General features: G+C 62.0%; 1 protein-coding gene and 1 long non-coding RNA gene across 3 annotated transcripts; one reads left to right on the plus strand and one right to left on the minus strand.

Annotated features, from left to right (window-relative positions):
- Positions 1-828: 828 nt before the first annotated feature.
- Positions 829-24,034, minus strand: LIN37 (lin-37 DREAM MuvB core complex component). Of its 2 annotated transcripts, XM_050930594.1 has the most exons (10): positions 23,931-24,034; positions 8,482-8,536; positions 4,641-4,716; positions 4,203-4,253; positions 3,795-3,824; positions 3,046-3,131; positions 2,642-2,808; positions 1,854-2,000; positions 1,349-1,422; positions 829-1,217 (listed from the first exon to the last, which is right to left on the minus strand). In XM_050930594.1, the coding sequence occupies exons 1-10, from the start codon at positions 24,009-24,011 to the stop codon at positions 1,136-1,138; spliced, it is 849 nt and encodes a 282-aa protein (XP_050786551.1). In that variant the 5' UTR covers positions 24,012-24,034; the 3' UTR covers positions 829-1,135. The 2 variants fall into 2 exon arrangements, with proteins under 2 accessions (XP_050786551.1, XP_050786552.1); XM_050930595.1 differs by lacking the exon at positions 1,854-2,000.
- LOC127038160 (uncharacterized) lies at positions 2,001-2,556 on the plus strand. The gene is made up of 3 exons (XR_007770597.1): positions 2,001-2,094; positions 2,251-2,328; positions 2,484-2,556. It is a non-coding gene; the product is annotated as an uncharacterized LOC127038160 (long non-coding RNA).
- Positions 24,035-25,695: the final 1,661 nt, after the last annotated feature.

Consider the following 25,695-nt stretch of genomic DNA (forward strand, 5'->3'; position numbering starts at 1 on the left):
ATAAAGCAGAACACGCCTATTGCCCAGGGCTGTGCATGGCAGGCACGGGCACCTATTGCCCAGGGCTGTGCATGGCAGGCACGGGCACCTATTGCCCAGGGCTGTGCATGGCAGGCACGGGCACCTATTGCCCAGGGCTGTGCATGGCAGGCAGCAGTTTGAAGTTGTGTCTCAGAGCATCACAGGTGTTTTGGGTCTGTGTGGTGTGCCTGTTTTCTGGCACTGTGTTAGGGCGCACCTGTTGCCTGGGGCTTAAAGAGATAACCAGGCTGGCCCTGGGCCATATGGTGGTGTACCTATGGCTGCATACATAGGGTGGGGGAGCTGCAGGGGGTACACATGTAACCATACTCACAGGGCATGGGTTACAGTAACAACCCCCACCCTGCTCTCTCACCTCATGCTCCCCCCAGGTCCCACACACACTGCACCCTCTCACTAGAGGCCCTGGGGCCCTGTCCCACCCTGGACAAGCTGCCAGACACTGGCTAGCCCAGCCACCAGCGTGTGGTCAGTGCAAATGCCCTGCTCCGCCCCTTTGCACGAGTGCACCAGCATGACATCACTGAGACACACCCCTCTGTTCTTGAGGGGAAGGGGGCACTCAAGGCTGATTAGCCCTTTGTGGAACAGGTCAGTGTGGTTTACAGGGGTCTGGCCCCACCTGTGCCCCTTTACCCACAGGGGTGAGGCAGGACCCCACTTCTCAGTTGCCCCCTATCTCCCTGCCCCTGCTGCACTGCCTTCAGCTGTGAATTCCCCCCAAAGAGGGCTTCTGCCTGGGCCGCTCCAGGGTGTCACCCCACCCATGACACAGGTGAGCCAGGCGCCAGGGACTCTGTTTATTGGCTATGTTAGAACAGTTGGGGGGAGTAGGGGGAAGAGAGATGGTGGGATGAGAGACTAGGTCCCTTTACATGCACGAGCCACTGCCTCCACTGGGGGCAGCCCCACCCCTTACAGAGCTCAGCCAGGGGGCAGAAGCGGGGCGTGAGGGGCAGCCCTGAGCTAGACCACTCTCCCCAGCACCAAGCCCAGGGTACGAGTCTGCTTTCTACTAGGAATGGCTCCCCCCAGAGGTGGGGCACTGAAGCGGCTCCACTCCCGGGGGGGCCTGGCCAGAGTGTGGGGCCCATCACTGCCGCTCATACATCTCCTTGAGGATCTTCATGCTCTCGGTGTAGCGCAGCTGGTTCCGGTGTGATGCCTCCTTCCACCTGTGGGGGCAGCAGAGAGAAGAGATGGGGCAGGAGGATCAAGACACCCCCCAGCCCCCCAAATTCCCTCCCCAAGGCTGAAGCGCCCCCAGGGGAAGAACACCCTCCCTCCACCCCTCTGGCACACCTACCGCTGGCGGATCTTCTTCCAGCGCTCCATGTTTTTATAGATGAGTGAAGACATCGAGGGCCGTGCATCAAGGATCTACAGGGGAGGAGGAGAGAGAACACATCAGATCGGGGGGAACCTGGGAGAGCAGTAGCCTGCAGGAGGTGGACCCCCCCGGGGGGAGGGGCAGTGTCATGGCTGGAGCATAGTATGTGGGGGGAGATGGGTAGTTGGGGGTTGGGCCCCAGGAGAAGCAGGTAGGAGTAGGAAGGCGGGGGTAGAGTGAACCAGGTGGGAGATAGGGGGCAGGCAGCCTGCAAGGCTGGGCCCCAGTACCGGGGACCCCACGGAACCCATGGAGAGTGGCGGGGCAGCAGTCCAGGCTGTGAGAGCAGAGCAGTGGAGGGTGGGCAGACTGAGGGGGGCTGCAGCACCGCCTGCAGTTGGGGGAGGGAAGAGGCCAAAGCTCAGCTCGCAAGAGGCCCTGGGCAGGGGGTGGACATAGCCGCCTGGGGCCCCTCCCTCACCATGTCAGGGGGCGACTCCCCATCCTCGGGCGGCAGTGGGGAGGGTATCCTGGCGCTCACAGACTCCCCGCCTGCATTCTCCAGGCCAGCACACGGTGGGGGCAGCTTGTACACATCCTGGCTCTTCCCGTTCAGCCCCTCAGCCCCCTGGGAGCACAGAGCAGGTCACGGCAAGGAGTGGGGGGACCTCGCACAACCCCTCCCCCATTCAGCCCCTCAGCCCCCTGGGAGCACAGAGCAGGTCACGGCAAGGAGTGGGGGGACCTTGCACAGCCCCTCCCCCATTCCTGCCCCTCAGCCCCCTGGGAGCACAGAGCAGGTCACGGCAACGGGTGGGGGGATCTCGCACAACCCCCCCCCCATTCCTGCCCCTCAGCCCACTGGGAGCACAGAGCAGGTCACGGCAAGGAGTGGGGGGACCTCGCACAACCCCTCCCCCATTCCTGCCCCTCAGCCCCCTGGGAGCACAGAGCAGGTCACGGCAATGGGTGGGGGGACCTCGCACAGCCCCTCCCCCATTCCTGCCCCTCAGCCCCCTGGGAGCACAGAGCAGGTCACGGCAAGGAATGGGGGGACCTCGCACAACCCCCCCCCATTCCTGCCCCTCAGCCCTCTGGGAACACAGAGCAGGTCACGGCAAGGAGTGGGGGGACCTCGCACAACCCCTCCCCCATTCCTGCCCCTCAGCCCACTGGGAACACAGAGCAGGGGGAAGGGACACCCCACACAGCCCCTACCCCATGGGGGGATGGTACCCCACACAGCCCCTCCCCCCATATACCTCCCACCTCCTCATCCTCGGGCAGGGTGGGCAGTGGGGGGCTGGGCGAGCGCTCCCTCTCGCGCACAGCAGGACTGTTCCTCATCCAGGCCCGGCAGATGGGGTACAGCGGGGTGCTCTCTGCAAACTGCGCCAGGTCCACACTCCGGTCAAATAGCTTGATGATGTAGGTGTCTGGGGGTCAGGGCGGCAAAACTGTCAGATGGGAACCCCCACTAGCCAGCCCACCGCCCAGGATCTGAGCCGGCACCCGAGGGGGAGAATGGCCCCATACTCCATTCCGTGCCTCCTCCCCAACCCAGCCGTGTTCCAGTCCCCTCCATCCCCCAAACCAGCCAGTCCCCTGTCCTGGGGCCAGATAGGAGCCAGCACCTCCTAGAGGGGAAGGCCCCATGCCCCACCCCCACTTACTCTGTCTCTGCTGGCCACTCTCAGTCAATCCGTCATCTGTCTCCTTCCTCTTCTTGCGCCGGTGATGAGAGAACCGTGCGGAGGGCCTGCCATGGGGCGGGGGAGGAGACACAGATCAGTGGTGGACAGCCAAGCCCCAACACCTCCAGGGACAGAGGCCAGGCCATAGAAGGGACTCCCCGCCATAGGGCCAAATGGAGGCCCAGACATATGGAGCCTTGGGCATGATCATGAGAGAGGAGCCAGCTCTTCCCCACACACACATCCCCATCCCAGCACCGTCCTGCCACCCCCCTCCACCACCCCACCAAGGGCTCACTCAGCGCTGAAATGCAGCCAGCTCTGAGGTGGGGCAGCTGGGGAACAGCCACACAATGACTATTGCCTGAGAATCTCTAAACCCTTTAACAACAAACACTTCAGCTTCATGATGCCCTTCCAAGAGCTGGGGGTGTCACCTCCACTTCACAGACAGAACTGAGGTGCTGATTGCAAAGGGACTTGCATCAGGTCAAATGGCTCAAGAGGGAGAGAACCCAGGAGTCCTGACTCTGTCTCCCTCCCAACCCACCAGACCCCACTCTCTGCCCACAGCTGAGAGAGAACCCAGGCATCCTGGTTCCCAGCCCCCCTGCTCTAACCCATTAGACCCCAGGCCCCCACTGTTCGTCCATCTCCCGTCGGGGTTGTGTCTGGGCCTGGCAGCCCTATGGCACACAGCGAGGCACCATCCTGCTGGATGTACCCACCTCTTCCCAGCTGCGGAGGGGGAGGAGTCTCTGCAAAGACAAGAGGAGAGGGGAGGTGAGGCCCGAGGTGCAAGGCCCCCTACCCTTCTCAGGGGCAGCAGGCCCCAGCTGCTAGACATGGTGCCCCCTGCTCCAATCCTGCCCACACCCCTGACCCGAGAGGAGGAACGGGGTCTGAAGAGCAGGATGGAGGTCAGTGGGGTAGAATCTGCCCAGCTGAGGGGGTGGGGAGCTGAACCGGGCTGGGGTAACGCAGTGCTGAGTGAAGGGGACAATCTAGCCAACCCCACAGCTCAGCGCTGGAATGTTACAGGCCCTCCCAGCTCTGACTTGCTTTTCCAAGAGGCCCCAAGAGAAAGGCTCCCCCCACCAAGCCCCCACAACAGCTCCTGGTCGGAGGCTCCTTACTTGCTGAGCGGGTCGCTGGAGGTCTTCCCGGCATCCTCGTCCATCTGTTCCCTGCAAGGAGCATGTCAGTCCAAATCAGAGCCAGTCCAATCCCGTCCCTTATGGCATGCAACCCTGGAGGCCCAGGCCCTGAGCCAGCTGACTCACTGCCGCGGGGCTGGAGGGACCCAGCACTCCCAGGAGGGGAAAGGCCCCATTGCCATTCCCCATGCCCGTGAGTCAGCCAGTCCCCCACCCAGGGGTGCCCCCTAAAAGGGAAAAGCCCCGTGTCCCTTTCTCTGCTGCCCCAAGGCAACCCACTAGACTCCTGCCCTGGGGGTGGATTAGAACTGGTGCCCCCTAGAGGTGAAAGGCTCCAAATGCCCCCAGCTCTGTTCTAAGCCCAACTCCCAGCCTATGCTCTCACCCCCACACCAATCTGTGCGCATCTCCACCCACCGGTCCACATCGCTCTTCTCCAGCAGACACTGCAGCACAGCATCAAGACGGCTCCGGGCATTGGTCGTCTCCTGATCTGCGATGGGAAGTGTAACAGACACATGGCGCCCTGAGCGCAACAGTGGGAGAGGAGCCTGTGCCTTCCCATGTGGCCAGCCCCTTCAGGCTCTGCACAGCCCAAAGAGCTCCATGCACAGGGATGGCTTGCCCGGCGCTGGAATGCAGCCATCTCTGGGGCGGGGCAGCTGGGGAAGAGCTAAACACACAAGCTACAACTGGCCATAGCAAAGGGGTTAGCACCTTGTCTCTTGGGGCTCTTGCAGGGTTAGAATAGAACCCAAAAGTCCTGAATCCAAGGCCCCCCTTGCCATAACCACTAAACTCCACTCCCCTCCCCAAGCCAGGACAGAACACAGGAGGTCCAAAGACTGCTGTGGGACAGGAATTGAAGAAACCTGAACACAGGGAGGCAAAACAGATTCTGTCACGTTGTGGGGTGCAATCCAGACGGGGGAAGAGCTGTGTCTTCGCTTACCCCATCCTCCCTGATTGAACTGACCTCGTTATCTCTAGCTTGCTTGCTAGCATATATATACCTGCCCCTGGAAATTTCCACTACATGCATCTGAGGAAGTGGGTATTCACCCACGAAAGCTCATGCTCCAAAATGTCTGTTAGTCTATAAGGTGCCACAGGATTCTTTGCTGCTTTTACCCCACCATGTCTCTCAACACCTTGCTACTGTAGCTGTCTGCCTGAGACGCCCCCGGTCAGGACCAAGCATGTGCTCTATGGCCAGGTATTGGGCAGCCCTCATCCAATACTTTTGCTCCAGGACCTGGCCTGTGATATCCAGCCTTGGTTATCAATGGTTTAGGTGAGTCCATGCTCTAGCCAGCCTGGAATCTCCCCAAACTGCGTGTTCTGAGATGTCCAGACCTTAGAGGGAGGTTTGGGTCTGCTGCTTCTTTACAGAGTCAACAGCCCCACTGTTTGTTACTTGAACTGAAGCTCCCCAACAGCTGAGTTCAAACACAGCCCGGGACGGGTCAAGATTCAACATAAATAATGTTCATGTAATTCCAAAGAGAGCTTTGCAATGAGTTCAAGTGGCAGGAACAGTTACAAGAGAAAAGGAGAGAAAACATGGTCTACTGACTGAAACTTAACAAGGCAGACGTGGTGGAGGGTAAAAACCTTCCCATATCTCTGCCAAACGGGGTGACCGAACCCCAAGGGCCGGATCAATCCCCCACAGTCAAAGGGGGCTAGATCCTTTGTCATCTTAGGGGTCAGCCAGATCACCTGGCCCCTCAAAAATGTCAACGACAAAAGCCTATTTCAGCTGTGAGGTGGTACCGTGAGGTCTGTCCCCCTACCACCCCACTGGAGTTGTCTGCTAAGATGGAAATCATTTAGTCCTGCCTCTGCCAGTGTAACTAAATGCAAGAGACACGTGATTGGTTTTCACCTCCCCTCTTTGTGAGTGTGGTGGGCCTGTTTACACGACATTCTCAGTCTTTCTGAGTACTGCAGGAGTGGAAAACTCACCCTTCTGGCTACAGTGGGGTAGCTCCTGTTCGGCTGGCAACCACTTGCCAATTATTTCAGTTTACATCCATAACTTTGCACCCGTTGCCTGTAGCCACACTACATGATATTAATACCCAGTGAGTCATGAGCTTTCCGTTGGCACTTCTCAAGGCATATTTTGTACAAAGGGTGTGAATCCAGGCATACTTCAGGTCACCTGCCCCCCTTACAACACTGCAGGAGGGTTACCCGCTGGTCGACGCAAAGGCCCTGTTTCCTGGACCAGGGTCTCTGTTCCCTTTCTATGTACAATTTCCATCTCATATTCTTGGAGCGTTATGCTCCATCAGAGCGGCTTGGGACTGGAGCCATCATGCTAATGCAGAGTGATCGGTTAGGCCCCAGAATTTCTGTTGCACTGCCCACACTCCGGCCCAGCATTCTCTTTCTATGACAGCATCATTCTGTTCAGTGGGTGTTAGATTTTTGCTTCAGAAAGCAGGTGTGTGTGTGTGTGGGGGGGGAAGGGTTATTACTGTCCCCTCATTGCATTAGTGCAGCCCCTAACCCAGCAAGTGAGGTGTCTGTGCACAGCTCAAGTCTGGACTAACCAGAACAGGCTTCTCAGCCAAGATTTTCTGTCCCTTATCACAGCCCTCGACATGCCTTCGACCACACAAGATTGTCGGGCTTTCTACACACATCTGTGATTGCAGCTACAATGTCGCTGAACCCACATGCCCAGAGAAGCTGGGTTGGGGTTCTACTGTCCACAGCAAACAATGCAAAGGTTGATTGTGCTATAAAGATGGAGTGCCCCCCCGGCCACTGAATCTCAATGATAAGCAACTGACTTAACGGGTTGCATACAATATTACATATTATCAGAGGGTATCAAGTGAGGTCTTTTCTGAAGCTAACGACACACTTGGTGATGAATATCCTGGGGAGATGTCTGTATTAATGCTATAGGGGGAAATACTGATACTTAGTGAGGTGATGTTTTACAACCTGTGTCCACGCACAGGGAGAAACAGCTCACTCCAGCCAGGCAGCTCCCTGCCTCCCAGGAGATTAAGCAAAGTGTGATCACAACCAACAGACAGGCCCCTTTACACAGAAACCATACAGGGGATGGGAAGTCCATGGGAAACAAACAGTCTGAGGTCAACCTGCTGCTTAGAACAAGTTCTCTGAAAATATAAGGCAAGGACAGAAGCCACCTCTGGCACCTGTCACTAGACACAAGAGATCAGAGCTCTTGCAAGCTAAGAAAAATAGGTCCTTTCACCACAGAGGGGTTGAAGTCCCTGGAACTGAAAACAGGTGAGAAATCTACTTAGGTAAAGTTCTTGCACCTAAAAGGACCAGGGAAGCCAGCATGTTGTGCTTTTGTTAAGGTCCTGATTGAGGCTGGGAAGAGCAAGTGGGCAGACAGATCAGCTTGACCACCTTGATCGATTGTTTTAGACATACGTTTTCACTTGTGTTTTGCCTGTACCCCTTTCTAACTTGACTGTTTTTACTTGGCATCACTTATCGTGTCCTATTGTTCATAAATGGGTCTTATTCTTAATACAAGCCAACCCAGCGCTGTGTTTAAATGGCAGGTGCATTCGCCCCAGTGAGGGTGGGTGTCTTTCGAGGAGCAAAGGAACCGCATTATTTCTCTGAACTGGCCAGGAGAGGGCTGGACGTGGCAGAGTATAGTCTGGGGGAAACTTGGGACTTGGAACAGATTGGGTCAGCTTTCTGGTGGGGCTGCAGACAGGCTGCTGGTTCAGGGCTGTCTAGCACACACTCAAGGTGTGATCTGCATGCTCGTACATTGCTGCTGGGATGCTTGTAGACAAAGCACTGGAAGGCATCCCAGGGAACAGGGCAAGTGGAGAAAACCCCTCACTGGGCTGGCGTGCACCCTGAACGGACTGTCACAAAACTTGTCCCTTTGAATGGGTGTGGATGCCTGGGTCTGCGCCTCAAGGATCCTGGATGACAAGCGACTAGGACCCTTCACTCACCAAAGTATTTTGAGGATCAAAACATGCCCAGGGCAGGTAGAGCCCATGAAGAGACAGGCATGTACCCCCCAACTTCCCTCATGACCATCCTCCCCCGGGGGTGTGGGTTCTGTGGCCTCCTTAGAATGCATTAGCTGCTGGGCACAGAGCAGTAGTGGGGTGGGAATGTCTTTCAGTGCCTGGCTGGGGAGCAGCTGGAATCCCAGACTAGGTGGCTGGGGGTGCCCACCCTGCCATCTGGTACCACCAGGGCTCTTCAGGCAGATCCACAGAGGTACAGAACCTACCCTGCTTCTCGATTTCCACCTTTGTAGGCAGCATGGTGACCTGGGGCCGGGAATCCTGCAGAGAGAGACCAAGGGTCAGAGAACGTGCTATGGGGACATAGGCATGGAGAGCAGGATGCGGTCTGGCAGATTACAGCCGGGGGGCATTGGGAGTCAAAACTCCTGGGTTCTACCCTGGCTCAGAAGGGGAATGGGGCGGAGGGAAAGATAACCCAGGAGTCCTGACCTTTCCATGCTGAATCAGGTTGCCAGATTTTTCAACAACAAGCTCTACTGGCCCTCAGGAGTCCAGAATAAGTCACCGACCAGCTTTTAAAGAGAACTGGAGCACTCAGTGCTACAGGAACACAAAACAGCAGCAACAAAGGGACTGACTGCCCAATGCAACGGTACAGAGCTTTTGCTTGGCCTGTTTTTCTAGCAGTAGGGCAAAGCCACAGAGAGAAACCAGGGTCATTTCCCTGCTCTTTGTAGCTTAACTTGTTGATATGATGGGCTGAAATGGGCCAAGTGCATAGGATGACAAACCAAGTTCTCCAGCTGCACTCTGCTCCAGCTGACAGACTGAAGGGGATGCCGACCTAAGGGGAAACGTGCTGGCCCGAAAGCCCTCCGAGGGCAGACGGAGAAATGGAGCAGCACTTCACAGACACTTTTCCATCTCAGGACGCTGCACAAAACCTGCACCATCTTCACGTCTGCAGCCAGCCAAACTGACATCCTCTAGAAAGGGGACAATCCAGGATTTCAGGGCTTGGTCTCATTACCTTTTTCTGTTCTGGGCCCATTTCCTTGGGGATGGTGGAGTGGAAACTGTGAACCATCCATCTACCAAACGTAGTGGCAAAACCAGAACCAGCCAAGCTTGCAGCAGGGGACAGCACCTGCTCAATTTCCAGACCACTCTGCTTTGACAAAGCACAATGCTGGCTACAGGCAGTAATGCCCAGGTGGTACTGGCCAGTTTCTGGGCCACTCAGGGACAAGATGGTACCTGGGACAGGGCCGTGCTGGGAAACAGTTGGATTCTGAATGTCAAGCTCAGTTCCATGGGTGCTCTGGGGGCAGTGAGAGGCAGCTAGAAGCCCTGCTGTTCCCCAGCCCATGTGCAGCCAACCTACTGCCATGGGCCTGCACCCCACACCCAATACAGACAAGGCCTAGCCCACCACACGCACACACAACCCCTTACACACCAATGCAGAGCAGGCAAGAGCCCAGTACCATACAACCCCCCACTGCACATACCCCACCTCTCCTACGGGCCCGGGCCAACCCCGGTATCACCACCACACACTCCATACTCTCCCCCACAGGTATCTTCACCCTCCCACCATACACCTCTCAACCTACTCCCACATCCCCTCTATCCTCACATTCCTTCATTCCCACATCCCGAACTCTCTGCCCACATAACTCTACCCCAGCCTACCCACCCCACATTCCCCATACACTCCCCACACGCACCCCCGAGCTACCCCACACATCTTACCTACCCACCCTCTACATCCCCCTACCCCCAAACTTCCCCCCCACATTGCTCCACCCTGACCTCCAGCCCCACCCACCCCACATTCCCCACCCCCGAACTCTCCCCCACATAGCACCACCCCACGTTTCCCATAGACCCCTTACGCTTCCCCCCACCCCCTCCTACCGACAACACTCCCCCATCCATACACCCCCGCACCCCCTACATCCCCCCCCCGACCTCCCCACCACACAGCTCCAACCCCGCCCACCCCACGTTCCCCATACGCCCCCAAGGCCGCTTCCCCCCACCCCCTCCTACCGACAACACTCCCCTATTCCATACACCCCCGCACCCCCTACATCCCCCCCGAACTCCCCACCACACAGCTCCAACCCCACCCATCCCACGTTCCCCAGACACCCCCTACGGCCGCTTCCCCCACCCCCTCCTACCGACAACACTCCCCTATTCCATACACCCCCACACCCCTCCATCCCCCCCCGAACTCTCCACCACACAGCTCCAACCCCGCCCACTCCACGTTCCCCAGACACCCCCCAAGGCCGCTTCCCCCCACCCCCTCCTACCGACAACACTCCCCCATCCATAGACCCCCGCACCCCCTACATCCCCCCCCGAACTCTCCACCACACAGCTCCAACCCCACCCACCCCATGTTCCCCATACGCCCCCCAAGGCCGCTTCCCCCACCCCCTCCTACTGACAACACTCCCCCATTCCATACACCCCCGCACCCCCTACATCCCCCCTCCCGAACTCTCCACCACACAGCTCCAACCCCATCCACCCCACGTTCCCCATACGCCCCCCAAGGCCGCTTCCCCCCACCCCCTACTACTGACAACACTCCCCTATTCCATACACCCCCGCACCCCCTACATCCCCCCCCCGAACTCTCCACCACACAGCTCCTACCCGATCCACCCCACGTTCCCCATACGCCCCCCAAGGCCGCTTCCCCCCACCCCCTCCTACCGACAACACTCCCCCATTCCATACACCCCCGCACCCCCTCCATCCCCCCCCCCGACCTCTCCACCACACAGCTCCAACCCCACCCACCCATCCCACGTTCCCCAGACACCTCCCAAGGCCGCTTCCCCCCACCCCCTCCTACCGACAACACTCCCCCATCCATAGACCCCCGCACCCCCTACATCCCCCCCCGACCTCTCCACCACACAGCTCCAACCCCACCCACCCCACGTTCCCCATACGCCCCCCAAGGCCGCTTCCCCCCACCCCCTCCTACTGACAACACTCCCCCATTCCATACACCCCCGCACCCCCTACATCCCCCCTCCCGAACTCTCCACCACACAGCTCCAACCCCATCCACCCCACGTTCCCCATACGCCCCCCAAGGCCGCTTCCCCCCACCCCCTCCTACCGACAACACTCCCCTATTCCATAGACCCCCGCACCCCCTACATCCCCCCCCCGAACTCTCCACCACACAGCTCCTACCCCACCCACCCCACGTTCCCCATACGCCCCCCAAGGCCGCTTCCCCCCACCCCCTCCTACCGACAACACTCCCCCATTCCATATACCCCCGCACCCCTACATCCCCGCCCCCCGAACTCTCCACCACACAGCTCCAACCCCACCCACCCCACGATCCCCATACGCCCCCCAAGGCCGCTTCCTCCCACCCCTTCCTACCGACAACACTCCCCCATCCATACACCCCCGCACCCCTACATCCCCCCCCGACCTCCCCACCACACAGCTCCAACCCCGCCCACCCCACCTTCCCCAGACACCCCCCTACGGCCGCTTCCCCCCACCCCTCCTACTGACAACACTCCCCCATTCCATACACCCCCGCACCCCTACATCCCCCCCCCCGACCTCCCCACCACACAGCTCCAACCCCGCCCACCCCAAATTCCCCCCACCTCCTATGGCCGCTTCCCCCCACCCCCTCCTACTGACAACACTCCCCCATTCCATACACCCCCGCACCCCCTACATCCCCCCCCCGACCTCTCCACCACACAGCTCCAACCCCGCCCACCCCACGTTCCCCATACGCCCCCCAAGGCCGCTTCCCCCCACCCCTCCTACTGACAACACTCCCCCATTCCATACACCCCCGCACCCCTACATCCCCCCCCGAACTCTCCACCACACAGCTCCAACCCCACCCACCCCACATTCCCCATACGCCCCCCAAGGCCGCTTCCCCTCACCCCCTCCTACCGACAACACTCCCCCATCCATACACCCCCGCACCCCTACATCCCCCCCCGACCTCCCCACCACACAGCTCCAACCCCGCCCACCCCACCTTCCCCAGACACCCCCCTACGGCCGCTTCCCCCCACCCCTCCTACTGACAACACTCCCCCATTCCATACACCCCTGCACCCCCTCCATCCCCCCCCCGACCTCTCCACCACACAGCTCCAACCCCACCCACCCCACGTTCCCCATACGCCCCCCAAGGCCGCTTCCCCCCACCCCCTCCTACCGACAACACTCCCCCATCCATACACCCCCGCACCCCCTACATCCCCCCCGACCTCTCCACCACACAGCTCCAACCCCGCCCACCCCACGTTCCCCCCACCTCCTACGGCGGCTTCCCCCCACCCCCTCCTACTGACAACACTCCCCTATTCCATACACCCCCCGCACCCCCTACATCCCCCCTCCGAACTCTGCACCACACAGCTCCAACCCCGCCCACCCCACGTTCCCCATACACTCCCCCCCGCACCCCTCCGAGCTACCCCACACATCTTACCTACCCACCCTCTACATCCCCCTACCCCCAAACTTCCCCCCCACATTGCTCCACCCTGACCTCCAGCCCCACCCACCCCACATTCCCCACCCCCGAACTCTCCCCCACATAGCACCACCCCACGTTTCCCATAGACCCCTTACGCTTCCCCCCACCCCCTCCTACCGACAACACTCCCCCATCCATACACCCCCGCACCCCTACATCCCCCCCCCGACCTCCCCACCACACAGCTCCAACCCCGCCCACCCCACGTTCCCCATACGCCCCCCAAGGCCGCTTCCCCCCACCCCCTCCTACCGACAACACTCCCCCATCCATACACCCCCGCACCCCCTCCATCCCCCCCCGAACTCTCCACCACACAGCTCCAACCCCGCCCACCCCACGTTCCCCAGACGCCCCCTAAGGCCGCTTCCTCCCACCCCTTCCTACCGACAACACTCCCCCATTCATACACCCCCGCACCCCCTACATCCCCCCCCCGAACTCTCCACCACACAGCTCCAACCCCATCCACCCCACCTTCCCCAGACACCCCCTACGGCCGCTTCCCCCCACCCCTCCTACTGACAACACTCCCCTATTCCATACACCCCCGCACCCCTACATCCCCCCCCCCGACCTCCCCACCACACAGCTCCAACCCCGCCCACCCCACGTTCCCCAGACACCCCCCAAGGCCGCTTCCCCCCACCCCCTCCTACTGACAACACTCCCCCATTCCATACACCCCCCGCACCCCCTCCATCCCCCCCCCCGAACTCTCCACCACACAGCTCCAACCCCGCCCACCCCACGTTCCCCAGACACCCCCCAAGGCCGCTTCCCCCCACCCCCTCCTACTGACAACACTCCCCCATTCCATACACCCCCGCACCCCTACATCCCCCCCCCGAACTCTCCACCACACAGCTCCAACCCCGCCCACCCCACGTTCCCCAGACGCCCCCTAAGGCCGCTTCCTCCCACCCCTTCCTACCGACAACACTCCCCTATTCCATAGACCCCCGCACCCCCTACATCCCCCCTCCCGAACTCTCCACCACACAGCTCCAACCCCGCCCACCCCACCTTCCCCAGACACCCCCCAAGGCCGCTTCCCCCCACCCCCTCCTACTGACAACACTCCCCCATTCCATACACCCCCGCACCCCTACATCCCCCCCCCGACCTCCCCACCACACAGCTCCAACCCCGCCCACCCCACGTTCCCCAGACACCCCCCAAGGCCGCTTCCCCCCACCCCCTCCTACTGACAACACTCCCCCATTCCATACACCCCCGCACCCCTACATCCCCCCCCGAACTCTCCACCACACAGCTCCAACCCCGCCCACCCCACGTTCCCCAGACGCCCCCTAAGGCCGCTTCCTCCCACCCCTTCCTACCGACAACACTCCCCTATTCCATAGACCCCCGCACCCCCTACATCCCCCCTCCCGAACTCTCCACCACACAGCTCCAACCCCATCCACCCCACGTTCCCCAGACACCCCCCAAGGCAACTTCCCCCCACCCCCTCCTACTGACAACACTCCCCCATCCATACACCCCCGCACCCCCTACATCCCCCCCCGACCTCCCCACCACACAGCTCCAACCCCATCCACCCCACGTTCCCCATACGCCCCCCAAGGCCGCTTCCCCCCACCCCCTCCTACTGACAACACTCCCCTATTCCATACACCCCCGCACCCCCTACATCCCCCCTCCCGAACTCTCCACCACACAGCTCCAACCCCGCCCACCCCACGTTCCCCATACGCCCCCCAAGGCCGCTTCCCCCCACCCCCTCCTACCGACAACACTCCCCCATCCATACACCCCCGCACCCCCTCCATCCCCCCCCCGAACTCTCCACCACACAGCTCCAACCCCGCCCACCCCACGTTCCCCAGACACCCCCCAAGGCCGCTTCCCCCCACCCCCTCCTACTGACAACACTCCCCCATTCCATACACCCCCGCACCCCTACATCCCCCCCCGAACTCTCCACCACACAGCTCCAACCCCATCCACCCCACCTTCCCCAGACACCCCCTACGGCCGCTTCCCCCCACCCCTCCTACCGACAACACTCCCCCATTCCATACACCCCCGCACCCCTACATCCCCCCCCGACCTCCCCACCACACAGCTCCAACCCCGCCCACCCCACGTTCCCCAGACACCCCCCAAGGCCGCTTCCCCCCACCCCCTCCTACTGACAACACTCCCCCATTCCATACACCCCCGCACCCCTACATCCCCCCCCGACCTCCCCACCACACAGCTCCAACCCCGCCCACCCCACGTTCCCCAGACACCCCCCAAGGCCGCTTCCCCCCGACCCCCTCCTACTGACAACACTCCCCCATCCATACACCCCCGCACCCCCTACATCCCCCCCCGACCTCCCCACCACACAGCTCCAACCCCATCCACCCCACGTTCCCCATACGCCCCCCAAGGCCGCTTCCCCCCACCCCCTCCTACTGACAACACTCCCCTATTCCATACACCCCCGCACCCCCTACATCCCCCCTCCCGAACTCTCCACCACACAGCTCCAACCCCGCCCACCCCACGTTCCCCATACGCCCCCCAAGGCCGCTTCCCCCCACCCCCTCCTACCGACAACACTCCCCCATCCATACACCCCCGCACCCCCTCCATCCCCCCCCCGAACTCTCCACCACACAGCTCCAACCCCGCCCACCCCACGTTCCCCAGACACCCCCCAAGGCCGCTTCCCCCCACCCCCTCCTACTGACAACACTCCCCCATTCCATACACCCCCGCACCCCTACATCCCCCCCCGAACTCTCCACCACACAGCTCCAACCCCGCCCACCCCACGTTCCCCAGACGCCCCCTAAGGCCGCTTCCTCCCACCCCCTCCTACTGACAACACTCCCCTATTCCATAGACCCCCGCACCCCCTACATCCCCCCTCCCGAACTCTCCACCACACAGCTCCAACCCCATCCACCCCACTTTCCCCAGACACCCCCTACGGCCGCTTCCCCCCACCCCTCCTACTGACAACACTCCCCTATTCCATACACCCCCGCACCCCTACATCCCCCCCCCGACCTCCGCACCACACAGCTCCAACCCCGCCCACCCCACGTTCCCCAGACACCCCCCAAGGCCGCTTCCCCCCACCCCCTCCTACTGACAACACTCCCCCATTCCATACACCCCCCGCACCCCCTCCATCCCCCCCCCGAACTCTCCACCACACAGCTCCAACCCCGCCCACCCCACGTTCCCCAGACACCCCCCAAGGCCGCTTCCCCCCACCCCCTCCTACTGACAACACTCCCCCATTCCATACACCCCCGCACCCCTACATCCCCCCCCGAACTCTCCACCACACAGCTCCAACCCCGCCCACCCCACGTTCCCCAGACACCCCCCAAGGCCGCTTCCCCCCACCCCCTCCTACTGACAACATTCCCCCATTCCATACACCCCCGCACCCCTACATCCCCCCCCGAACTCTCCACCACACAGCTCCAACCCCGCCCACCCCACGTTCCCCAGACGCCCCCTAAGGCCGCTTCCTCCCACCCCTTCCTACCGACAACACTCCCCTATTCCATAGACCCCCGCACCCCCTACATCCCCCCTCCCGAACTCTCCACCACACAGCTCCTACCCCACCCACCCCACGTTCCCCATACGCCCCCAAGGCCGCTTCCCCCCACCCCCTCCTACCGACAACACTGCCCCATCCATACACCCCCGCACCCCCTACATCCCCCCCCGACCTCTCCACCACACAGCTCCAACCCCGCCCACCCCACGTTCCCCAGACGCCCCCCAAGGCCGCTTCCCCCCCACCCCCTCCTACCGACAACACTGCCCCATCCATACACCCCCGCACCCCCTACATCCCCCCTCCCGAACTCTCCACCACACAGCTCCAACCCCATCCACCCCACGTTCCCCATACGCCCCCCAAGGCCGCTTCCCCCCACCCCCTCCTACCGACAACACTGCCCCATCCATACACCCCCGCACCCCCTACATCCCCCCCGAACTCTCCACCACACAGCTCCAACCCCATCCACCCCACGTTCCCCAGACACCCCCCAAGGCCACTTCCCCCCACCCCCTCCTACTGACAACACTCCCCCATCCATACACCCCCGCACCCCCTACATCCCCCCCCGAACTCTGCACCACACAGCTCCAACCCCGCCCACCCCACGTTCCCCAGACACCCCCCAAGGCCGCTTCCCCCCACCCCCTCCTACCGACAACACTCCCCCATCCATAGACCCCCGCACCCCCTACATCCCCCCCCGAACTCTCCACCACACAGCTCCAACCCCACCCACCCCACGATCCCCATACGCCCCCCAAGGCCGCTTCCCCCCACCCCCTCCTACCGACAACACTCCCCCATCCATAGACCCCCGCACCCCCTACATCCCCCCCCGAACTCTCCACCACACAGCTCCAACCCCGCCCACCCCACGATCCCCATACGCCCCCAAGGCCGCTTCCCCCCACCCCTCCTACCGACAACACTCCCCCATTCCATACACCCCCGCACCCCTACATCCCCCCCCGAACTCCCCACCACACAGCTCCAACCCCGCCCACCCCACGTTCCCCAGACACCCCCCAAGGCCGCTTCCCCCCACCCCCTCCTACTGACAACACTCCCCCATTCCATACACCCCCGCACCCCTACATCCCCCCCCGAACTCTCCACCACACAGCTCCAACCCCGCCCACCCCACGTTCCCCAGACACCCCCCAAGGCCGCTTCCCCCCACCCCCTCCTACTGACAACACTCCCCCATTCCATACACCCCCGCACCCCTACATCCCCCCCCGACCTCCCCACCACACAGCTCCAACCCCGCCCACCCCACGTTCCCCAGACACCCCCCAAGGCCGCTTCCCCCCACCCCCTCCTACCGACAACACTCCCCCATTCCATACACCCCCGCACCCCTACATCCCCCCCGAACTCTCCACCACACAGCTCCAACCCCACCCACCCCACGATCCCCATACGCCCCCCAAGGCCGCTTCCCCCCACCCCCTCCTACCGACAACACTCCCCCATCCATAGACCCCCGCACCCCCTCCATCCCCCCCCCGAACTCTCCACCACACAGCTCCAACCCCGCCCACCCCACGTTCCCCATACGCCCCCCAAGGCCGCTTCCCCCCACCCCCTCCTACCGACAACACTCCCCCATCCATACACCCCCGCACCCCCTCCATCCCCCCCCCGAACTCTCCACCACACAGCTCCAACCCCGCCCACCCCACGTTCCCCAGACACCCCCCAAGGCCGCTTCCCCCCACCCCCTCCTACTGACAACACTCCCCCATTCCATACACCCCCGCACCCCTACATCCCCCCCCGAACTCTCCACCACACAGCTCCAACCCCGCCCACCCCACGTTCCCCAGACGCCCCCTAAGGCCGCTTCCTCCCACCCCCTCCTACTGACAACACTCCCCTATTCCATAGACCCCCGCACCCCCTACATCCCCCCTCCCGAACTCTCCACCACACAGCTCCAACCCCATCCACCCCACCTTCCCCAGACACCCCCTACGGCCGCTTCCCCCCACCCCTCCTACTGACAACACTCCCCTATTCCATACACCCCCGCACCCCTACATCCCCCCCCGACCTCCGCACCACACAGCTCCAACCCCGCCCACCCCACGTTCCCCAGACACCCCCCAAGGCCGCTTCCCCCCACCCCCTCCTACTGACAACACTCCCCCATTCCATACACCCCCCGCACCCCCTCCATCCCCCCCCGAACTCTCCACCACACAGCTCCAACCCCGCCCACCCCACGTTCCCCAGACACCCCCCAAGGCCGCTTCCCCCCACCCCCTCCTACTGACAACACTCCCCCATTCCATACACCCCCGCACCCCTACATCCCCCCCCGAACTCTCCACCACACAGCTCCAACCCCGCCCACCCCACGTTCCCCAGACGCCCCCTAAGGCCGCTTCCTCCCACCCCTTCCTACCGACAACACTCCCCTATTCCATAGACCCCCGCACCCCCTACATCCCCCCTCCCGAACTCTCCACCACACAGCTCCAACCCCATCCACCCCACGTTCCCCATACGCCCCCCAAGGCCGCTTCCCCCCACCCCCTCCTACCGACAACACTGCCCCATCCATACACCCCCGCACCCCCTACATCCCCCCCGAACTCTCCACCACACAGCTCCAACCCCATCCACCCCACGTTCCCCAGACACCCCCCCAGGCCGCTTCCCCCCACCCCCTCCTACTGACAACACTCCCCCATCCATACACCCCCGCACCCCCTACATCCCCCCCCGAACTCTGCACCACACAGCTCCAACCCCGCCCACCCCACGTTCCCCAGACACCCCCCAAGGCCGCTTCCCCCCACCCCCTCCTACCGACAACACTCCCCCATCCATAGACCCCCGCACCCCCTACATCCCCCCCCGAACTCTCCACCACACAGCTCCAACCCCACCCACCCCACGATCCCCATACGCCCCCCAAGGCCGCTTCCCCCCACCCCCTCCTACCGACAACACTCCCCCATCCATAGACCCCCGCACCCCCTACATCCCCCCCCGAACTCTCCACCACACAGCTCCAACCCCGCCCACCCCACGATCCCCATACGCCCCCAAGGCCGCTTCCCCCCACCCCTCCTACCGACAACACTCCCCCATTCCATACACCCCCGCACCCCTACATCCCCCCCCGACCTCCCCACCACACAGCTCCAACCCCGCCCACCCCACGTTCCCCAGACACCCCCCAAGGCCGCTTCCCCCCACCCCCTCCTACTGACAACACTCCCCCATTCCATACACCCCCGCACCCCTACATCCCCCCCCGACCTCCCCACCACACAGCTCCAACCCCGCCCACCCCACGTTCCCCAGACACCCCCCAAGGCCGCTTCCCCCCGACCCCCTCCTACTGACAACACTCCCCCATCCATACACCCCCGCACCCCCTACATCCCCCCCCGACCTCCCCACCACACAGCTCCAACCCCATCCACCCCACGTTCCCCATACGCCCCCCAAGGCCGCTTCCCCCCACCCCCTCCTACTGACAACACTCCCCTATTCCATACACCCCCGCACCCCCTACATCCCCCCTCCCGAACTCTCCACCACACAGCTCCAACCCCGCCCACCCCACGTTCCCCATACGCCCCCCAAGGCCGCTTCCCCCCACCCCCTCCTACCGACAACACTCCCCCATCCATACACCCCCGCACCCCCTCCATCCCCCCCCCGAACTCTCCACCACACAGCTCCAACCCCGCCCACCCCACGTTCCCCAGACACCCCCCAAGGCCGCTTCCCTCCACCCCCTCCTACTGACAACACTCCCCCATTCCATACACCCCCGCACCCCTACATCCCCCCCCGAACTCTCCACCACACAGCTCCAACCCCGCCCACCCCACGTTCCCCAGACGCCCCCTAAGGCCGCTTCCTCCCACCCCCTCCTACTGACAACACTCCCCTATTCCATAGACCCCCGCACCCCCTACATCCCCCCTCCCGAACTCTCCACCACACAGCTCCAACCCCATCCACCCCACCTTCCCCAGACACCCCCTACGGCCACTTCCCCCCACCCCTCCTACTGACAACACTCCCCTATTCCATACACCCCCGCACCCCTACATCCCCCCCCCGACCTCCGCACCACACAGCTCCAACCCCGCCCACCCCACGTTCCCCAGACACCCCCCAAGGCCGCTTCCCCCCACCCCCTCCTACTGACAACACTCCCCCATTCCATACACCCCCCGCACCCCCTCCATCCCCCCCCCCGAACTCTCCACCACACAGCTCCAACCCCGCCCACCCCACGTTCCCCAGACACCCCCCAAGGCCGCTTCCCCCCACCCCCTCCTACTGACAACACTCCCCCATTCCATACACCCCCGCACCCCTACATCCCCCCCCGAACTCTCCACCACACAGCTCCAACCCCGCCCACCCCACGTTCCCCAGACGCCCCCTAAGGCCGCTTCCTCCCACCCCTTCCTACCGACAACACTCCCCTATTCCATAGACCCCCGCACCCCCTACATCCCCCCTCCCGAACTCTCCACCACACAGCTCCAACCCCATCCACCCCACGTTCCCCATACGCCCCCCAAGGCCGCTTCCCCCCACCCCCTCCTACCGACAACACTGCCCCATCCATACACCCCCGCACCCCCTACATCCCCCCCGAACTCTCCACCACACAGCTCCAACCCCATCCACCCCACGTTCCCCAGACACCCCCCAAGGCCACTTCCCCCCACCCCCTCCTACTGACAACACTCCCCCATCCATACACCCCCGCACCCCCTACATCCCCCCCCGAACTCTGCACCACACAGCTCCAACCCCGCCCACCCCACGTTCCCCAGACACCCCCCAAGGCCGCTTCCCCCCACCCCCTCCTACCGACAACACTCCCCCATCCATAGACCCCCGCACCCCCTACATCCCCCCCCGAACTCTCCACCACACAGCTCCAACCCCACCCACCCCACGATCCCCATACGCCCCCCAAGGCCGCTTCCCCCCACCCCCTCCTACCGACAACACTCCCCCATCCATAGACCCCCGCACCCCCTACATCCCCCCCCGAACTCTCCACCACACAGCTCCAACCCCGCCCACCCCACGATCCCCATACGCCCCCAAGGCCGCTTCCCCCCACCCCTCCTACCGACAACACTCCCCCATTCCATACACCCCCGCACCCCTACATCCCCCCCCGACCTCCCCACCACACAGCTCCAACCCCGCCCACCCCACGGTCCCCAGACACCCCCCAAGGCCGCTTCCCCCCCCCCCCTCCTACTGACAACACTCCCCCATTCCATACACCCCCGCACCCCTACATCCCCCCCCGACCTCCCCACCACACAGCTCCAACCCCGCCCACCCCACGTTCCCCAGACACCCCCCAAGGCCGCTTCCCCCCGACCCCCTCCTACTGACAACACTCCCCCATCCATACACCCCCGCACCCCCTACATCCCCCCCCGACCTCCCCACCACACAGCTCCAACCCCATCCACCCCACGTTCCCCATACGCCCCCCAAGGCCGCTTCCCCCCACCCCCTCCTACTGACAACACTCCCCTATTCCATACACCCCCGCACCCCCTACATCCCCCCTCCCGAACTCTCCACCACACAGCTCCAACCCCGCCCACCCCACGTTCCCCATACGCCCCCCAAGGCCGCTTCCCCCCACCCCCTCCTACCGACAACACTCCCCCATCCATACACCCCCGCACCCCCTCCATCCCCCCCCCGAACTCTCCACCACACAGCTCCAACCCCGCCCACCCCACGTTCCCCAGACACCCCCCAAGGCCGCTTCCCTCCACCCCCTCCTACTGACAACACTCCCCCATTCCATACACCCCCGCACCCCTACATCCCCCCCCGAACTCTCCACCACACAGCTCCAACCCCGCCCACCCCACGTTCCCCAGACGCCCCCTAAGGCCGCTTCCTCCCACCCCCTCCTACTGACAACACTCCCCTATTCCATAGACCCCCGCACCCCCTACATCCCCCCTCCCGAACTCTCCACCACACAGCTCCAACCCCATCCACCCCACCTTCCCCAGACACCCCCTACGGCCACTTCCCCCCACCCCTCCTACTGACAACACTCCCCTATTCCATACACCCCCGCACCCCTACATCCCCCCCCCGACCTCCGCACCACACAGCTCCAACCCCGCCCACCCCACGTTCCCCAGACACCCCCCAAGGCCGCTTCCCCCCACCCCCTCCTACTGACAACACTCCCCCATTCCATACACCCCCCGCACCCCCTCCATCCCCCCCCCGAACTCTCCACCACACAGCTCCAACCCCGCCCACCCCACGTTCCCCAGACACCCCCCAAGGCCGCTTCCCCCCACCCCCTCCTACTGACAACACTCCCCCATTCCATACACCCCCGCACCCCTACATCCCCCCCCGAACTCTCCACCACACAGCTCCAACCCCGCCCACCCCACGTTCCCCAGACGCCCCCTAAGGCCGCTTCCTCCCACCCCTTCCTACCGACAACACTCCCCTATTCCATAGACCCCCGCACCCCCTACATCCCCCCTCCCGAACTCTCCACCACACAGCTCCAACCCCATCCACCCCACGTTCCCCATACGCCCCCCAAGGCCGCTTCCCCCCACCCCCTCCTACCGACAACACTGCCCCATCCATACACCCCCGCACCCCCTACATCCCCCCCGAACTCTCCACCACACAGCTCCAACCCCATCCACCCCACGTTCCCCAGACACCCCCCAAGGCCACTTCCCCCCACCCCCTCCTACTGACAACACTCCCCCATCCATACACCCCCGCACCCCCTACATCCCCCCCCGAACTCTGCACCACACAGCTCCAACCCCGCCCACCCCACGTTCCCCAGACACCCCCCAAGGCCGCTTCCCCCCACCCCCTCCTACCGACAACACTCCCCCATCCATAGACCCCCGCACCCCCTACATCCCCCCCCGAACTCTCCACCACACAGCTCCAACCCCACCCACCCCACGATCCCCATACGCCCCCCAAGGCCGCTTCCCCCCACCCCCTCCTACCGACAACACTCCCCCATCCATAGACCCCCGCACTCCCTACATCCCCCCCCGAACTCTCCACCACACAGCTCCAACCCCGCCCACCCCACGTTCCCCAGACACCCCCCAAGGCCGCTTCCCCCCACCCCCTCCTACTGACAACACTCCCCCATTCCATACACCCCCGCACCCCTACATCCCCCCCCGACCTCCCCACCACACAGCTCCAACCCCGCCCACCCCACGTTCCCCAGACACCCCCCAAGGCCGCTTCTCCGCCCCCCTCCTACCGACAACACTCCCCCATTCAATACACCCCCGCACCCCCTCCATCCCCCCCGGAACTCTCCACCACACAGCTCCAACCCCGCCCACCCCACGTTCCCCAGACACCCCCCAAGGCCGCTTCCCCCCACCCCCTCCTACCGACAACACTCCCCCATCCATACACCCCCGCACCCCTACATCCCCCCCCCGAACTCTCCACCACACAGCTCCAACCCCGCCCACCCCACGTTCCCCATACGCCCCCCAAGGCCGCTTCTCCGCCCCCCTCCTAGCTACACTTCCCCCCCCCCGCGTTCAGACCCCCCCCCCGCTCACCTCCCTGCCGCCGACACCAGCAGCAGCTACTCTGCACCGCCCGAGCGCGGCCAGGGGCCCAGCCGTTTGCAACCCTCCCATTGGTGAGTTTCGCCGCCAATCAGCGCCCAGTCCCAATGGCAGCCCGGCCTCTCTGGCAAGGCACGCTGGGTGCTGTAGTCCGCGTCGCGTCCGCGGACCGGCGCTTTGCCTTCTGGGAAGAGTAGAAGAGGTCGAACTGGACGCGGAGCACCATGGGAGCTGTAGTTAAAGGGCTCTATGTAAAAAGAACAGCAGTACCTGCGGCACCTGAATAACTAATGTATTTGAGCATAAGCTTTTGTGGGCTACAGCCCACTTCCTCATCTGCACAGAATGGAACAGATGGTAAGAAAATATATATAAACATACAGAGAACATGAAAAGTTGGAAGTTGCAATACCAACTCTAAGAGCCTAATTAATTAAGATGAGCTATTACCAGCAGGAGAAAAGAAAAATGTTGTAGTGATAATCAAGATGGCCCATTTCAGATAGTTGATACCTACCATGGGGAAACAGATTCAATTTGCGTAATGACCCAGCCACTCCCAAGCTCTATTCAAGCCTAAATTAATGTTGTCTAGTTTGCATATTAATTCAAGTTCAGCAGTTTCTCATTGGAGTTTGTTTTTGAAGCTTTTCTGTTGCAAAACTGCCACCTTTAAGTCTGTTACTGAAAGTGAATGATATGCAGGTGAACAAGCCCCTGATGGCGTGGCTGATGGGATTAGGTCCTACAATGGTGTCACTTGAATAGATATGTGGACTGAGTTGGCAGTGGGCTTTATTGCAAGGATAGGTTCCTGGGTTAGGGTTTTTGTTGTGTGGTTGCTAGTGAGTATTTGCTTCAGGTCGGCGGGCTGTCTAAGTGAGGACTGGTCTGTCTCTTGAGATCTTGCAACTGTTTGTCTCTGTCTGAGGGATTGGAGCAAATGCGGTTGTATCTTAGAGCTTGGCTGTAGACAATGGATCGTGTGATGTGTCCTGGATGGAAGCCAGAGGCATGTAGGTAAGTATAGCAGAGACAAACACCTACAAGATCTCTATCAAGCATTCTTAAAACTACGATACTCACCTGCTGAAGTGAAAAAACAGATTGACAGATCCAGAAGAGCACCCAGAAGTCACCTACTACAGGACAGGCCCAACAAAGAAAATAAGAGAATGCCACTAGCTGTCACCTTCAGCCCCCAACTAAAACCTCTCCAGCGCATCATCAAAGATCTACAACCTCTCCTGAAAGATGATCCCACACTTTCACAGATCTTGGGAGACAGACCAACCAGTCCTCGCTTACAGACAACTCCCCAACCTGAAGCAAATACTCGCCAGCAACCACACCAAAAACCCTAACCCAGGAACCTATCCTTGCAATAAAGCCTAATGCCAACTCCCTCTGCCATGTATATTGACCAAACCGAACAGTCTCTACACAAAAGAATAAATTGACACATATCTGACATCAGGAATCCTAACATTCAAAAACCAGTAGGAGAACACTTCAACCTCTCTGGTCACTCACTAACAGACTGAAAGGTGGCAACTGCTGAAACTTGAATTAATATGCATACTAAGTAACATTAATTTGGGCTTGACTAGACACTGGGAGTAGCTGGGTCATTACACAAATGGAAGCTATTTACCCCATGGTAATTAGCCTCACACCTCAGTCAACTGTCTGAAATGGGCTATCTTGATTATCACTTTAAAAGTTTTTTTCCCTCCTGCTGATAATAGCTCGTCTC

This window comes from Gopherus flavomarginatus, chromosome 20 (genome assembly GCF_025201925.1).
Source record: "Gopherus flavomarginatus isolate rGopFla2 chromosome 20, rGopFla2.mat.asm, whole genome shotgun sequence".
Classification (NCBI taxonomy): Eukaryota; Metazoa; Chordata; order Testudines; family Testudinidae; genus Gopherus; species Gopherus flavomarginatus.